Raw genomic sequence first — 17,989 nt, forward strand, 5'->3', positions numbered from 1 at the left:
ACTCCTTACACAGCTGTTTAAGAGACCAGCTCTGTTCTTGGTCTCAGTTTTCACCAGGTCATCCCTGGAGAGTTCCAATACATCCCCATTTCCCAATCTGACCACATATTTGAGCAAACCAGCCTGGTGCCTCAGTTCTGACAGGCTGATCTCAGCAGTGGGGGTGGGTGGTGAGGAAATGATGCTCCAAGGAAGTGAAAATCCATACTCTGACAGGGAGGTTAGGTTTTCTTTTCTTACACCAAGAAGGTGAAAAGCCCTGATTTGCATATGGCAAGCCTGCTTTTGGCTAATGTGCTTGCCAGAGATTTGGATATTCCCCCAAGCACCATCCCTCCTGAACAGAGAGTGATACAGACAAGTTCTCCACATTCACCAGATCCTTAAAAGCAAAGAAATCCATATTTTTGGTAGGAATTTTTCTGTCTCTTGTGGCTTTCGGTTTTGCAGCAATGTTACATGGAGAAGAATGAAGGAAAAGTTTTCCTGCCTCCAGAATTTCCCTTTGGGAACCCTGTTAACAAAAAAAGTCTTGTAGTTGTGAAACCTGTTGACTGGCTTTGCTGTGACACAAAACAGGCACCTTCAGTTCTCTGGGTATTCAGTAACAGTGTGAGTGCTTCTGAGATTTGAGATACTGTCAACAAAAGCTTTTTTATATCTGAGCTTCATTTTTTTGGTAAGAGCTGTGCAAAAATAGCCCATGCATAAGAAGCAATATGGCCATCTCCCCTTGAACTTTCAGGGCTCATGTTTAACAACTTATAAAGTTCAATTAGCCCTTTGCTGTAAAGCTACATCCCTGATAGAAGTAAACATTTCTCTGGCTGTAGTGTCCATCTTTGCAAATCTTTCCCTCTGCTGATGAGATGATGTACTCTGAACTGCCAAAGATTGATTTCACACTGACTAGAGATTTTCATAACACAAACTCCTCTTTTCTGTGGTGGATTTGCACCAAGCCTTACTTGGATTTGTTTCAAACCAACCATAAGGTAAAATGGATGTATATCTAGCCATCAACATTTGGGGGGATTGCTGCAAGCAATTACTGCATGAAGAATATATATTTATGGTTATATCTAAAACCCTGGGCAGGTGGTGGTATGAAAGCTTCCTGATTGTAACTACTTACGTACACTTACGTAGTGCACATGCACTCCCAGTGATGCTTCTTCCAGGTTAGAGATAAAGGGTTTCCGTTTTAGGGCACACCAATGTCATTAAGAACAATATGGGAAACTTCCACTGTTTGCAGTAAAAAGCAAGTTCCTTTCCCTGCTCTTTGTTCAATAAGTTTCTGGTGATAGACGGGAACAGTACAAAACTGATATCTTGCCTGAGAAATTGGAGCTGTGTGCAGAATGTCTGGGAATGCTGGGAGACAGGGTGTGCACATTGTTCTGGGAAACTCCAGAGGGAAGAACAGTCCAGCCCTTGCACACACCTTGCTGAGGCAGTGCCTGGGGAACACCTCTGGGCAGCAGCACTCACGGGGATCTCACCATGTGCTGCTCCAGGATAAGGCTCCTGAAAATTGCCAAAGCCCTGATTTGCCTCGTTGTTGTAACACAGCTCTGCCTCTTCATTGTGAATTCCAGCTCCTTGTTTGACTTGGCGAAGACAAAGATTTTCAGGTAAGGGACCTGTTCCTTCGTGGCATGCACTGTCTGGTGTGGGTGCTCGTGTTGCTTTCTCCCTCTGCCTCTCTGTCTTTTTTACCCTGAAACTTGCACTTTTGATCTGAGTTAGGTGACCACTTTACTTTAGCAGAGCATGATGTTGGAAGATCCACAGTCAAAAACCTGCTTCTCTTGGCTCATTATTTTCCAGGGCTTCCTTTTGTAGCTGTCTAAAGCAGCTTTTGCTTCACTAATCCTACCTGTTTTCATGCTTTGGCAGTACATAGTATTTGCTTTTCCTGTTGGCTCCCAGAAGAACATTATTCAGCCCTAATCCAGATTGCATTGCTGGACAGTGAATTTGGTGGGATGGCTTTGAATTTATGGCAAGTTCAACAGCTGATTCCTAACACAAAATATGCTGCATACTGGGACACCAATGTCATCCAGACATGATATCTTATTATCTATTTTATATAAATGGTCAAGTAAATCCTACAAGAATGAGTGTGGAGGGAATTTTCAATGAATGTCTCTAGCATCACTGGCAGGGAGCACTGCTCCTTGCATGAGCCCTTGCAGATACCTGAGCCTTTCCCAGTACAGGTATGGCTCATGGATGTGTTGGTGCTGTATATAGGAAGCTCCACTCCCCGGACTTCCCACCACCCTCACCTGGTCCCAGCTCTCCCAGTGAGCTCATCTGGCTTGGCTGGTTGGGTTGGTTCTCAGCTGAATGTCTGGGCTGGTGCTGTGGGGGCAGGCAGGAGGAGTGAGGCTGGGAACATCTGCAGCTCTTCTGGAGGTGATGAGTTCAACTCAGCTCTAGAAGCTTGAGACCATGCTTTGAGGACAGCTGTCAATTTGGAGAGGTTGGAATCTGCACAAGGGAGGTGGGAGGGAAAGGAAAGAAGGAGGAGGTGTAGAGAAGTGAAGTGAGTTATCCTTGATCCCAAAGCACATCAGTGGCAGAGCTGGAACAAGAAGTGGCTCTCTATGTTCAGCTGCTTGAAGCCATTTCCTTCTACTGTAGTTTCAGAGAATGGAAGTTCCTGTATTTATACAGCTTAAGTAAAACACAAGGTATGATCGGAGTGTGGTTGTGTGGCTGTTCTATTTCTGTACCTTGTATGTCATGTAGAATACACAAAGCAGCATTTTCATGGCTTTATCCTCTATTTGTCCTTGGGCTTTGTAAAAGGGGAAGAAAATGACAGTAAATGTCATTGAGCTTCTGCAGTTGTTTGCCAGCTGGACTTTAGAGCCTGAAATTCACCGAGCTGCTTTGACAATTTGTCTGGATTTAAAATGCTGGTCAGAAAAGCAGAGTCCTGTCAGAAAGGCAGGAGTGCCTGGCCATGTGGGCCTGAGTGCAGGGAGGAAGGTTTGGGGTGTGAAGAGCCCTCACTTTTACCCTTTGGTCTCTGGCACAGCATTTGAAGTTAAAGTGTAATAGACTGAGGTGGAATCTGCCCTGCAAGACAGCATATAGGGAAAGCCTTGAGTAGGGTATGGTTTCTCAATGCCTGTTTCATTTGTTTTCTACACTGAAAGTTTTAAACATCATCTTAAAAATGCAACAGAAATTCACCGAGGGATTTTAAATCTGCCTGAATTACCTTTCCAAATTTCTATTTATTCAGAGTGTTCATATAAAATCTTTCCTCCTATTGTAAACAGTAAACAGTAAGTTTATACATGAAGCACTATGATAGAAAGCACATGCTGCAAACTTGGTTGAAACTGGCTAATGATTATGAGAGAGGCAGAGCTGATAGGCCATTTCCTACAACCTCTCTTTCTTAGCCTTCAAAAGGTTCACGGATTTATCTGATATGAAATTATTTTTAAAAGCCTCCTTAGTTGATAATTTCCTGAACACTTTCAGAGTGGTATGACATCCATCAAATTTCAGCAGCAAGTGAACTGATATCTGCAGCCTGTTATCTGCATAAGTGCTTTTTTCTCCCTTTTATCACTTGGGAAGCAATCCACAGAGTTCTGAAACAAGTGTGTCATGTAAAGGCTGAACATGAGTGTGGAATCAGACTGCCACAACCATGCTGGTTTATCCTGAAAAGCTTTGCTGTACATAAAAGCTCAGCTGCAGATATTGTTCACCTTCCTTTTTCCTGTTCTACCCTCCAGCCATGTGCAGAGAAGAGAGAATATTTAGACAAAACCTACCACTTTTGCCTTGATATTTTTCCCTGTGTTTCAGCGCAGTCTTGTTGCAGGTGGCTTTTCTGCTGTTGCAGATGTGTCCTCCTGACATAACCTTGTACCTGCCTCTTAATCAGGCAACAGAGCAGCTGCAATATTAGAGGCAAGTGCTAAAAATGTAGAGATGTTGCATTTTAATAGCTTCTCAGTGCCTGCCTTCAGACACGTGCCTGGTGAGTGCTGTGCTGCCCTTGCATCACCTGACCAAGGTGGGGGAGGAGAGAAAGAAGTGCCCTGTGGCCCCAAAAGCTCAAGAGGTGATGTAGGGTAAAGAAGTGAGTTTCATTTCTTCTTAGACTTCCCTTCCTGAATTCTGGAAGATCTTCATGGTGTGTTGCTGAAGCACAGGGCTCTGCTGGCAGAGGGGAGAGGCAGATGGCTGCCTCCATGGTGTGTGCCATGTCCTGAGCCCAGGATCTCCAAACCAACCCTGCAGTGCTCTGGGGACATTGCCAGGGAGCCTGCCCAGTGACAAAGCGGGCTCTACTGTTACTGCCAGTGTGAATGTTCCATGTGCCAAGTGCTGAGGAGAGAATGTGTGCCTCTGGGATTTGCCTGGTGGGGAGATAAGAAATATTCAGGCTAGAATGGTGTAGGAAGTTGAATAACATTTTGGCTAAGTTTAAAATTAAATTGCTCTAAAGCACAGAGAGAGGCTCAGAGTCAAGAGCACTAGGAATTCTCTGAAGGATGTTCAGTGTTAAGTGTGTGTGATGTATCTGCTTTTCTTTGATGGCATTCAGGAAATGGAACGTTTTCCAACATGGCCCAGAGACACAAGAACAACAGAGTTTAAACTATTCTGATAATGGGAACTCCAGGAGCATTTTAAAAGTGGCTTTGGGAGGACACATCATGAGACTCAAAGATATGGTGGAGAAGACACTACAATGGAAAGGAAAGGAGGAGCAGAAGGAAACAATGAAACCAGTTATGATGGTTAAGGAAGACAAAGAGAACACAGCTGTGAAACCACCATCCCAGTTGGAGGGAATCAAGAAGACAACAGTGCAAACAACCTTTATGGTGCAGGGAAACAAGGGGAAAACAACAGTGAGGCCAGCTCCATGGGTGGAAGAAGCCAAGGAGAAGACAACAGTGAAACCACTCCCCAGGGAAAAGGGAGACAAGGAGAAGACAACAGTGAGACCACTCCCCAGGGAAAAGGGAGACAAGGAGAAGACAACAGTAAAACCATCCTCTGGGGTGAAGGGAGCACATGAGAACAACACATCCAAAGACCAAGCAAAACCCAAAGCACCTCCTGCATCAATGAAAACTGTAAGACCTTCTCCTCAGGCTGCTGCAGTGACACAGAAGAGGAAACTGAGTGCTGCTGACTTCCCATCTGAGCCACACTGGGATTTCGAGGATGTGTACCTGCTGGATAACTCATCCCCACCCTCGGTAGGTGGGGTGGAGCAGATGGCCACCAAGAATGGGCCTCCCCATTGACCTCCTTGTCTGCTGGGCACGTGTGACCTTTGCAGTGGGGATGATTTCAGAGCTGGTAGGTCACTCATTGGTATATGCAGGCAGGAAGATCTCTAGATACAACATCTGCATTCGCATGAAGATTCAGTTAATTAAATTTGAGCATCTCATAATTACTAATGTCCAGGAATAGGGCTTTTAGGAAAGTAGTAAACTACAGCATAGTTCTCAGCAAGCAGATGGGACAGCTTGTGGTGTCTCATACTGTCTCTGTCCCCCATCCTGTGCTGGTAACTCTTTGTAAAACTTACCCAGAGCAGTTTTCCCTGGCACTGCTGTTTCTGGAAGGCTTGGAACAGGTGAGTCACCTTCTCACATGTGTCTCACTCCCAAATCTGGTCTGTAATTCTGCAGAGAGAGGGAGTCACTAGAAACAATCCCCCCTCCTTAATTTCCTAAATGATCAGAATTTTCCCTTGTTCCTCTGGTACTGATCCAGTCTAGCTCTGGAGGCACGAGAAGTACCAAGCCTTGGACAGTACCTGCTTGAGCAGGAAGGGAATGTCCCTGTTTCTGGACATGAAATATGCTGCAAGTGAAATGATGCCACCATGAAACCCCTGACAATGTTGTCCTCAGTGCACTCCTGTGGTGACAGGCAGAATGAGGGCTGTCTGCTCAGGCTGTGACAGGGTTGTCACCCTCATCCACTGCAGAGAGCCCAGCTCAGCCATGGAGCACTCAGTTACGCTTTGACAATGCAGCCATTTCTGTGGATTTGAGCTGGGTATGAGGGTCCATTTGGTCTCTATTTTGTCTTTCAGTAGGTATCTAGGAAAGCAAAGCCCAAATTGACTCAGCAGAAAACTCAGTGCAGTGGAGCTGTTTGCTTTCCATCTTCACAAACAGCCTCACTCTTGCCAGCTGCAGTGAGACCCCCCCCCTTGTAGGATAAGCTGGCTTGGATTCCCTACTCAGCTGCACATTTCACTGATTTATTTATGACATTGACAAGTTGTTGCACATTTTTTCTTACCCTTAAAGGGAGTGGCAGTGGTTATCTGACAATTGTCAGAGTTTCCTTGGGTGCACTCTTTGGACCTTGTGAGGTTGTTGCCAACAAGGACTGCTCATTATAGCATGTACATATTATTGTAGCATATTCTTAAGGCTTACAGCCTTATTTGATGCATTTAGGTTAGACCTATTACAGATGTTAATTTGCATCAGCTAATGAGGCCCAAAGCCAGTAAAATATTTAAGCATACAGGCCTGTTGTTCTGAAGAGGAAAATCTCAGAGACTTGGAGTCATCCTGGCTCCCTTGTAGGTGACTTTTCACCAGCTGGTTATGGATGTAGTGATAAAATTGTACTTCATGTTCCTGGTGATGGGATCATGAGGGAAATGGATGAGGTACCACTGGAGCTTTTGTGTTTCTCTTTGGTCCTGCCACAGACAGGCACACAAGCACTGGCACTCAGTCATGTTTACCACCTCTGCTCATCAGTCAGTATTGTTTCCTTTTTATTTTTCAAGACCTGCTCTGAATCAGTGAGGGCCAGGGCTGCCAAGTCTGACTGGCTGAGGGATCTTTTCCTGCCCAACATCACACTCTTCATAGACAAGAGATACTTCAATGACAGTGAATGGAACCGCCTGGAGCATTTTATCCCCCCCTATGGCTTCATGGACCTGAATTATTCACGTGAGTCCCTCAGGGCTTGGCAGGATGGGACTTCCAGACTCCTAACAGGAAACTTGTGCTGAGTAACTGGAGGTTTGCAGCATCTTCCCATCAAAGGCATCAGTCTAGCAGGATCTCATGGTGGAAACTCTGGTGGTTTCACTGTGTCCATCCCAAAGGCTCTTAATAACTCACCACTGTGTTTGCTTCACAGAGGTAAAGAAGGTCATATCCCTGCTGCCCCCAAAGCCTCACCAGCAGCTGCTCCTGGCCAACCATGACAGCAGTGTGCCCACATGCATCAGCTGTGCTGTCGTGGGGAATGGAGGAATACTGAATAACTCTGGGATGGGCCAGGAGATTGACTCCCATGACTATGTCTTTAGGTAAGGCAGCTTCTCTTCTCAGAAGGTGCACAGCTAGCTTATTGTGGCTAGGCCCTAATGTGGCTGGATCACTTCATTTCTTCTAGTATTCCACTCATTCCCAAGTGCCAAAATGATGGATGGCAGGAGATAAAAAGTCCAAAAGTAATTGGACAGTTACTAAATATCCAAAGACTGGTCACAAATGACTCATGAAGAGCCACCTCCACAGCAGGGGCTCTCCTTCAGATCAGGGTGCCAATGAATGGCACTAGTCTTCCTTTTCTCCAGGCTAACACCATCTTTTCCTATTAGCAATGTGCATGTGAGGGGTTTCAGTGGTCTTCTAACTCTGCTCTTCTGTTTGATTCCCTTGGCCAGGGTGAGCGGAGCTGTAATCAAGGGCTATGAAAAGGATGTGGGAACAAAAACCTCCTTTTATGGATTCACAGCCTACTCCCTGGTTTCCTCTCTTCAGATCTTGGGACACAGAGGGTTCAGCAAAATCCCATGGGATAATGTAAGTGAGGTTCCTGCTGTGTGCATGCACAGCTTTGACAGGATGCTGTTTGTCTGTGTGGTTCAGTTCTGCTCTTGCCTTGAGGAGCAAAGGGGCTGAGACAGCCCTTTAGCATAACCCTCAGTGAGGGCACCTTGAGCTCAGTGAGTGTTTGCAGTGGCAAGTTGTGTCAATGGCACTGCAGCCTTGTGGCATGTAGAAGGAGCTGCACAGCAGATGGGATCTCCATTCTCCATTCTGCTGCTGCAAGCTGCAGACTGAAGATGTGTATCCAAGACACTCAGTCAGGCAAGATGTCTGCTTGCATTTTTTTTCCAAGTGCTGTTCACTAATGCTCACTTGTTTTCTTAGCATGTCAGATACATTCACTTCATGGAGGGAGCAAGAGACTATGAGTGGCTGGAGGCTCTTCTGTTTGATAAGAACATCAGGAAAGGATTCTTGAACCTTGGGTAAAACAAACTATAGCCTCCTCTACCCCTCCAGTGCCAAGCTCTCTGTTGTGCTCTTTTCCTCTCTCAGTGCTCAACCCTATGGAGGACCAGGCCAGGGTAAAGCCAGAGCAAAGCCTCCCTCCCCTGGCAGACTTGCAGGGAGAAATCTCTCATTTCCTCCACAGCTCTGAGCACTGCTGTAGTCAGTACACCTCCTTCCCAGAGGTAGCTGATTTCAAGGATGTGTGGCCAGAGCTTAGAGAAAGCTTTGTGGCTTTTGGGGATGAACACTGGCTGGTCTGGTGTGGCCAGCTCATGGATGAATGCCTGGTTTCTCCAATTTTTGCCTATACAAACACATGCTTTTGATATTCCTGTCTCCTTTTGTTGCCTCTCCTCCCTGATCTCTTCCTCTCCAATGCACATAGGTTATGGAGGCTTTGTCATAATGTGGGAAATGTTGCAGAATATCTTCACAGTGTTTGTGGTTCTTCTCTTACCACCAAGTGCATCAAGTGCATCAGGGCTGATCCTTTCTAGCTTGTCTTGAGTCTCCCAATTCCTGTCCTTAGGCAGAAGCCCCGGGAGAAATTCGATAAAGATTTCACAATGGACAAATACCTGGTGGTTCATCCTGATTTCCTCAGATACATGAAAAACAGGTGAGCTGTGGGTTGTGTGCTCTAACAGGCTTGCTTTTCCTGGCCAGCACCATCTCTTTGTCTCTGGCCTCTCCTCTCAGCTCCCTCCCCTGTAAGCACAGGTCAGCCACACCAGCAGCCTGGGATGAACATCAGCAGTGTGAGCTCAGCTGAAACTCTCTGTGGTGGTGCAATGGGATGTTAGTGGTGGGTAAACATCCAGAATTTGTGAGCTGGAGAAGCAACAACCATCAGACAGCTTGGTTTTCTGCATCCAAAAAAAGATCCAGGACCAATTGCAACTTTAGGTGTAGGAAGAATATTGCTGAAGTGCCAGAATTGTTGATCTCTATTCAGGACCAGCTTTTCATGTTCCCCATTGCTTAGCACCTTGGGGGAAGGCTCTATAACAGACCTCTCCAGAGATTCTTTCCAGACTCAGGAGGTTGGTTGTGCTTTCCCCTATGCCTGGCCTGGGTGCTGCTCTTCTGTGCCTCTCCAGCCCTCTCCACAGCCCTGCTGGCCTCTGTCACCATGAGATCTGCCCATCATGGGCCACACATGACAGAGATGGAGGAACAGGAGCTCCTGTTGGGTCCTGCTTTGGCTGCCTTTACCCTTGAGTCTCCTTGAGAGCTGCTGCCTTCCCTGGAGCCAGATGGCCAGCACTGCCTGCCTGCTCTGCTGTCCCCTCTCTGACTTGGGTCCTTTCCAAGGCCAAGAGGACTCCATGCTATTTTTTTCCAGTGTTTACTCCTGCTTTCCTAACAACTCCTGGCATAACAGCTCCTGGCAGGTTTTGTGACACTCCTCTGCACCTTCTCTGTGTCTTGTTTCACTCCTAGATGTGGATGGGGAGCTTCAAGGCCACCTCTGCACTGCAAAGCAAAGGACAGATTTCAGAGTAGTGGGCTTTAACCTATGAGATCCTTTAACCCATCCCCTCTTTGCCCCCATTGCCTCAAGACCACTTCCACACAGCTGGGGCAGAGCTGGGCTTAGGTTGCAGTGCAGGTGGTGGAGAGTTCTGGGCACACTCTTGACTTCTCTGAAATGCCTCATATGGCCCCAGGCTGCTGCAAGGGGGGAAGATGCTACAGGGGGACAAGGTGTGCCCTGCTTGAAACACCACAGCCAGCAACTCCTCTGTGCTTTCCTCTCTCCTGCTGCAGGTTTTTAAAGTCTAAAAATTTGGAAAAGCACTACTGGAGGCTGTACAGACCCACAACAGGGGCTTTCCTGCTGCTGACTGCCCTTCACCTCTGTGACCGGGTAAGGGTACAGTGATTCTTGCATCCAGAACTGTCTGGAAGTGGGAGCAGGGGACAGAGGAGGGCAGGGGTGGCTGCCTTGAGAGTAGTCTGGTCCCTCTGGAACCCCACACAGGGTCACCAGAGAAGCCCAGCTGGCATCTCTGTCCTGTGCTCACTCCCTGTCTGGGAGCTGTGTCCTGTATTTCACCTGCTCCCTCCATCCCTGGTACCCCTGCCCAGTGAGCCCTGCATCTTTTCCAGGTCAGTGCCTATGGCTACATCACAGAGGGGCATGAGAAGTACTCAGATCACTACTATGACAAGGACTGGAAGCGTCTGATTTTCTACATTAACCATGACTTCAACCTGGAGAAGCAGGTGTGGAAAAGGCTTCATGATGAGAATATCATGAAACTTTACCAGAGAACCTGACTGTGGCAAGGGCCATTGCCTGTGAAATCTCAACAACACCTCACTGTGAAGAGAAGACCACCAGAGCCAAGGCTAGCTCTGGACTGCCAAGCACATTTCTTCCTCACAAAGACATTTCCCTCCTTCAGCACCTCTGTTACTTCACAACATTTCAACAAATGTGTGAATGCTGCAGACCCAGAGACCAGTGAGAAAATGCAGCATGCCAGCAAAGTCCCATCTGGCTGTGCTGCAGGACTCCTGCTGGTTGTTGTAGGCATGGGTATTAAGAGAGCAGAATCCAGGATGGATATGGTCCTGTGTCCTTTGTGTAATCCAGGTTTTTTCTCTTTGCAATGAGGTGCTCCTTAGGCTGGGGCTACTTCCCTTCTGGGTGGATCTGTCCATTAGCAATGCCCATTTTGGAGCTGGATATTCAGCTGAGGAGCTGGAATGCATGCAGATGGAAATACAGATCCTGTTTCAGGTTGACTTAATTTCTGGGTGGGGGCTGCACTCACTCTGCTCCCTGCAGATAAAAAGGATGGACTGGACACTTCCAGGTGACTAATTTGAGAGAGAATGAGTTTCACCTTTGCTCCCCATTGTGGCTTACTATGACACTCTTAGGGGAGCACTGCCAACTCAAGGTAGCTGCTCTCCATGGTGCAATAGACCTTCTCTACCTGGTGCCTCTTGCCCCAGGGCTCCCTTGCCTGTGCAAAATGTGAATTTTGTGGCATGGACCTGATGTGCCAAGTCCTTGCCTAGCTGGACTTCATCATGCTTGGCTCCCAGCTGTGCCCAGAGTGCTGTGTTTGTCCTGTTGCCAGAAGAAGTGGGAGCTCTCCAAGTCCAGGGATAGATGCTGTCTGTTCCCTATGGTGCTGAGAGGGGCCCAGCTGCAGCCAGCAAACCTGGAGTGTGCTGGCCTCCTGGAAGGGGTTTTATAAGTGAAATAAATGGCATTACTTCAGCCAAGCTGATCTTTCATGCAGCCCTGTGAGTTGTGGTTATTTAGTGCACCCAGAACTGATGCTTTAAAGGCTGAGATACAGCAGTTGGCAAAGCCAGGAAAGGGCAGGACTGAGGGGTAATGAGATTACCTCCAGCTGGAGAAGCTCTGCAGCTTGTGTGGACATACCTGGGCATTCCCCACCTGTTCACCTTGCAGGACAGGGATCAGCACCAGCCAAACACCTCCCTGAGGAAGTGGATGAACACTGGGAGTTTGTCCTTGTCCCAGCAACTGCTCTCCAAGTATATCAGATGCTCAAGGCAAATGCATGAAGGGCTGGATGTTTCCCCTGTGACACTAGGCAGGCAAAAGCCACCTCCAGTGTCCCAGCAGGCCCAGTGCATGTCCCTGGGTTAAGCAGCTGCACACCCACTGTACCTGTGAGTGCTTTGGTTGTGAGTGTTTTTCCATTCCTGCAGCATTTCTGTTGGGGCAGCAGCATCTCCAGGGACTCCCTGGGGTCCAAAGAAGGCATTTCAGCTGGGACTGTATCAGGGTTTGTCAGGCTTGATTTCCTTTCCCCCTTTTTCCTTGTGCTGCAGAGAGGCCAGGCAGTTTCTCACGTCTCACTGAGCTTGTTTGTGAAGGACAACCAACCTCCCATACTGAGAATCTAAATGCAGAGCTCAGCTTCTCTGGAGGGTGGTGGCTGTGCAGCCCTTCCCTAGGTGGCCCTGGTGGTGTCCCCTGTCCCCAGGCCTGAGGCTCTCCCCACGGGCTGTGGGTGGGCAGTGAGGCAGATTTGTTCCCTGCCTGTCCCTCGGGCACATTGCTGTGTGTTGCTTAGTGACAGGCTCCACCGGGTATTCTTCCTGCCTGAATAGGGCTTTTCTCTTCCTGAGAAGTTGGAAGAAGTTTCTCTTAGACCTTTCCCTTCCCCCCCCTCCTCTTTTGTTCCTCTGTCCTTTGGGAAGCAGGAAGGGGCTGAGTCCCCTGGGCAAGGATTCCCCGGTGGGTGAGGGGGCTCTGGGGATGGGCTGGCAGCCCCCAGCCCACGCTTTTCTCCAGTGCTGAGGCTTCCCACAGTCAAGGGAAGGAAACTTCCCAGGAGGCTTTCCCCAGAGCCTGTTCCCTCCTTTCCTCTCAGCACAGCTAAGTCTGATGTTATCAGGGATAATCTTGGCTAGAAAAGGGCCTTTGCTGTGGTCTGGAGTTTCCCAGTGAGCTCAAAGCCACATCCTTCCTGATCCCAGGACCATCTCTGACCTGATGGTCCCCCTCACCTCCTCACTTTGCTCCTGTCCCCCTGCACCAAGGCCCCCATCCCACTGTGGCTGGCTGAGTTGTGGCACACACTGGGACACATTTCCTGGAGCACAAGTGCAGCTGTGTCTCACCAGAGCCACCTGATCTTGTGGCATTGGATCCAGAGTGGCCACAGGAAGCTGAGCAGGGTTGGAGGAGGCATTTCCCAGTCAACTTCCAGCCTGGCACTAATGGAACAAAGCCTGCAGAGAGCAGCTACAGCTGGAGCACCCTGGGCAAGAGCCAGCATTCAGGACTGGCACCTCCCAGCAGGGTGGGTGTCCCAGGGTGAAAGCAGCACTGCTGGGCTGTGCTGTAGTAGCCCCAGCCTGCTCAGTGCCATGGTGCAGGGCCATCCCCAAATCCAGGTCTCTGTGGTTAGCACAACATCAAGGCTGTCCCTGTGCCTCCAGGTGGCAGCTCCTGTTCAGGGATCTGTCTTTGTGCTGGCTCTGGCACACCCTGGTGTGCCACAGTGTCCTGGTGCTGGGCACAGCCCTGCAGCTCCCTGCCATTTATTATGGGCTGGGGGCTCCCTGGGGTGTGCAGGGACACACAGAGCAGAGGTTTGGTACCTTGCAGTCACAAGGTGTGTGCAAAGGTGTGACCTTGGTTCCTGCAGCATGGCATGGAGCTGATGGCCACACAAGCAGAGGGACTGATGGTGGGATCAGGTCTGACATCCCTCAAATGTTCAGATACAGCAGCTGCTCCTGCTGCACAGACACAACACCCAGTGCCAGTGACCAGTGGATTCCCCACTGCTAGCCAGGAGCTCTGGGGGCTACAGGATTTAAACAAAGATGTTTGATTTGGGGGATAAATACACCACTGTGCCTCAGCATGTCCAGAAGTTGCTGTTTTGTCAGTCCTGCTTTTTTCAAAAGCTCTTGGAGAGTACCATGGACTGTTATTTCAGCTGTGCCAGACTCCTCCTGGGGTTCCTCAAGAGTTAACAGCCTTTAAACATTCCCCACCGGATTGCAGAAACCAAAACCACCCAGAAATTCTCATGTTGTCACCTTCTTGGCAGGGCTTCAATTTTTTTGTTTCATTTCCCCCTCTTCCCTCTTTTAGTGTGGCTGCTCACCTGTATAGCAGCAGCAGAGCCCACCTGTCCTGCTGTGTGTTCACACAGCTCCTTGACTGTGGATACAGCAGGGGGAAGCAGACATGGGCTTGCTGGGGGACAGGGATGGATCCTGGGGACAAGTGAGTGGTGCAGAGCCCACCTTGTCCCTGCTCCTCGTCAGTGCAGCCCTGCACTCTGGGTCCTGTCTGGGTTTGGCCTCACCAGGAGCAGGGACAAGGTGGGCTCTGCAGCATGTCCTGGGGTTTGAGGTACCTTCTGAAGGTGGCAGCCAACCCCAAACCCCACCAAGTGCTGGAGGGAGCCCCTGTGTGTGCCACACACAGCTCCAGTGCTGTCATGGCACTTCCATATTGTCACTCCTGTCTCTTTCCTTCCCAGGCAAGGAACTGAGGCACAGAGCAGCCAGAGATGAATAACAGCACCCAGCCTCCCAGCCTGGAGTTACTCTCTCTGGATGTGTTACTCTCAAGCTTCTGTGGCTGACTGGATGCAGTGGGAGTGTGACAGAGCTATGTGCCTGCTCCAGATCAGCACTAAAACCTCTGTGTTGGGAAGTTAGCAGGTACTGTTAATGTTCCTCAGTTGCTGAGAGGCTTGGGGCAGCCTTGGGGGCAGAGGTGGGAGGTTTCCCCTCCTTGCCTCCTCTGTGTGGACCTTCTCCCTTTCTTGGGGATGTGGTAGCAGGTAAATCCAGTTGGACCAGAAAAACTATTGATAATAGGGGAGGGAGAACAAGATAAAGGAGCAGCCCATGGCTTTGTTGTGCAAAAAGCACCAGCTGAGCTGCCAGGAGCCCTCATTTCCAGGTGCTGGAGCAGGGCCCTGCAGGTAAACAGCTCCAGGGGGTGCAGCAGGGCTCCTCTGCCAGGCTGAGTAATAGGACCTTGGGTGCTGCAGGGCTTTCCCAGCTTGGCCTGGCCAGCCCTTGGAGTGGTAAATTCTGGAAAGATACTTTCTGAGTCCTGGGGACACCCCAAGGCTCCCTCCATCCCTCCCATGGCAGCCACACAGTGTCCAACAGCACCACACAGGTGGGTGGACAAGGGGCTTGGTCACCCACCCACACTCAGACATGGTGTCTCTTCTGCCCAGCTTTGGGGACAGAGCCTGGCCTGACCCCGGGCAGGTGTGGCTTTGAGCAGTCCTCAGGGACTGGTTGTTCTGCCAAGAGCAGGGCAGGATCAGCCCACATCCCTCTCTGGTCCAGAGCTGGGGAAGGCAGTGCTATGCATCGTCACCCTGACTTGTCAGAGGTGTTTCCCAGCTCTGCACCCCTCCAGGCATAGCTCAGAGCCTGGTTGCCCCATGCCACTGGAGAGGGGATGGCCTTTGAACTGTGTGTTTGGCTTATCTGGGCCCGGGTCAGTGGCCCAGGGCTGCCAAGGGCTCTGCCATGTGCAGGCACCTGTGATAAGAGCCGGGCTGGGCCAGCAGGGCCACGGGCAGCGAGCCAACACAAGCCAGCCTAAGCCACATCCTGCCACTGCTCCTGAGGTCCCGACCTCACCTCAGCCTATGGCCTGTCCCAACGACCTTCCTGCTTTGGGGAAGAGCAGCAGGGGACAATAGGGTGTGTCCTGATGGGCCACACCCTGCCAAGCTGGCACAAAGACCACAGTCACAAAATCCATTTGGTGGGAAAAGGCCTCTGGGGTCAATGATTCCAACCTCTGAACACCTTGTCAACTAGACATGGTGTCACTGGGTCACATCCAGCCTTTCCTTAACCACCTTCAGGGACAGTGACTCCACCCCTCCCTGGGCAGCCCCTTCCAATGCCTGACAACCCTTTCTGCGAAGAAATCCCTCCTAATGTCCAACCTAGACCTGTCCTGGCACAGGACTGTGTCCTCTCATCCTGTCACTGGTTGCTGGGGAAAAGAGCCTGATCCCCAGCTGGCTACACCCGACTGTTGGAGTTGTAGAGAGTGGTGACCTCTTCTTCTCCAGGCTAAACAACTCCAGCTGAGCCTCTCCTCACAGGAACGGTGCTCCATACCCCTCACCAGCTTCATTGCCCTTCTCTGAGCAGTTTTGCTGCATCCCCAAGCCCCTTTCCCCACCTGCAGCAGGGGGATTGGGCAGGGCAGAGAAAGGCAGAGCACAGCCCTGAGCATCGCTGCTCCCGCAGCCACCGCCCTGCTGTCACCCCATCACCTCCATGCGGTCACTTCTCCTGACTTGGGCTATAGTAGCACCTCCAAACCCAGCCCAAAGCCGAGCTCAGAGCGGCAGGGAGCTCCCTCAGCAGGCGCTTTGCCTGCCCCGTTTCCCCCAGGCAGGGAGGCTGGCCAGGAGCTGTGGCTGAGCTGCTCGCTGCCCTCCCGCCCCAGGCAGGGTGTGTCAGCCCCCCGGGACATCTGCTGATGAATTTTTCATGCTGCCAGGCCGTGTTTCCCTCAGGCAGCCATATGGCCCCGCGTTCTGGGGGGTGACACTGCCACCCACTACAGCCGCCAGCTCTGCACTTCAGGGACCTGCTCCATCCACAGATTTTTGGCACTGTCTTAAATATACCTCTGACCCGTGCTGAATGAATTTGGATATATAAATCCTCCAAGGGAATTTTGGAGATCTCATTCTCCCACCTGCACAGTTCATCATGGCAAAGACCAGGAGATTTTCCTCCACCAACCTGTGGCTGGCAGCCATCTGGTGCGAAATATGTTTATTCTCCTCTTGTGCTCTCTAGCCATGGGGAGGGATTGGGTTCTGTTTCCAAGAAGTAATCACTGGAATAAAAAGCCCAGGCTAAAAATGATACTTGCTGGTTCCCATTGTAATTTCTTTTATGTTCTTTTCCTAATCTTTATTTGGCAACTGCCATCCTAAAAGGTTTTTCACACTTATTTAACTTCTAAATTAAGCACCACTTAATTTTGGGGCATAGTCCAAAATGCATTGTAGCACAAAACAAGTAGAGCAGATGAAGAACTGTGCATCTCATTTTCACCCTGCTGAAAATAAAACCAACAGTAGAAAGCCATATATCATGGAAACAGAGACGTGAAGAAACCAGCTCCTCCTGCCCTTGAAACTGCCACTCCACCAGCATTTGCATGATTGGGCCATAAATGTTTCCAAATGGCAAATCCCTCACTCTCCCCAGGTCACTTCCTCTGGACCACTGGTCATCCATCTGGAGCCAAGCCTTGCTATGTCCCTTGTGACTTACTCGAGCAGTTGGTAATAATTAGCTGTGGTTAACGAAGGGCCAGAATCAAGAGCATGTGAGCCAAGGAACCGGATAGCTGGGAGTGAATCCAGCAGGTCAGAGCAAGGCAGACCCTGAGTCACACCAGGTGGGGACAGCTCCAGGCTGGGGGACCTCTGACAGGACCCCAGACTCTTAACCATGCTCTGCTGGCTCTGAGTCTTCCAGAAAATGCCTGCACCCCTGAGGGCTGGAAGCAGCTTTTAGTGATGAGACAGAAAACACCAAATCCCTCCATTGATGCACCCCTGTGTCTGTGAGCTGCCTTTGCTACTGGGGTACATGTGAACCCCTCTTCCTGCCCATCCTTCTGCAGGTTTTGCTCCAGCTGGGCTTTAAGCTCAATTTCATCCCTGTGTGTCCATGTGGTCATGGTCTGTCCTGCCCTTCCATCTTCTTGCCTGTTCTCCTTCCCTGAGACAACCAGCCAACCTTCCTGCCACAGCTCCCTGTGCAGCAGCAGAGAAGTTTGCTTTAAAATCAGCCTGGCCACCATCCCTTTGTGGTGTCCCAGGTCCAGTGTCCACTGTCTCAGTGGGACAAGGCCAGCAGTGACAGCACTGCCAGCCTCAGGCACAGAGCTGCTCCCGTTTTCACACAGCCTGGGCACTTCATGGATGCCAACGCGGTGCCATCCCCACACAGCCACAATTCCCAGAGGACCAGGGCTGGCAATGGAGGGATCTGTAATAATGGAAGCACGTGGAGACTGAAGCAAACTCCTGTTAAAATGTGTTTTGCTTTTATCTTCCTTTGAACCTGTCTGGGCAGGCTGGAAAGGAAGCGGGGAGTGGTTGGATCTGAGGGGATAAACGAGTGTTGGGGAAAAT

At 50.0% G+C, this 17,989-nt stretch overlaps 1 protein-coding gene across 1 annotated transcript; it reads left to right on the top strand.

The window, feature by feature from the left end:
• Positions 1-1,120: 1,120 nt before the first annotated feature.
• Positions 1,121-11,012, top strand: ST6GALNAC1 (ST6 N-acetylgalactosaminide alpha-2,6-sialyltransferase 1). Its single transcript, XM_079323280.1, has 9 exons — positions 1,121-1,637; positions 4,589-5,252; positions 6,818-6,986; positions 7,180-7,351; positions 7,712-7,850; positions 8,202-8,302; positions 8,857-8,946; positions 10,098-10,197; positions 10,440-11,012. The coding sequence occupies exons 1-9, from the start codon at positions 1,507-1,509 to the stop codon at positions 10,608-10,610; spliced, it is 1,737 nt and encodes a 578-aa protein (XP_079179406.1). The 5' UTR covers positions 1,121-1,506; the 3' UTR covers positions 10,611-11,012.
• The last annotated feature ends 6,977 nt before the right edge of the window (positions 11,013-17,989 follow it).

This window comes from Erithacus rubecula, assembly GCF_903797595.1.
Source record: "Erithacus rubecula genome assembly, chromosome: 20".
Taxonomy (NCBI): domain Eukaryota; kingdom Metazoa; phylum Chordata; class Aves; order Passeriformes; family Muscicapidae; genus Erithacus; species Erithacus rubecula.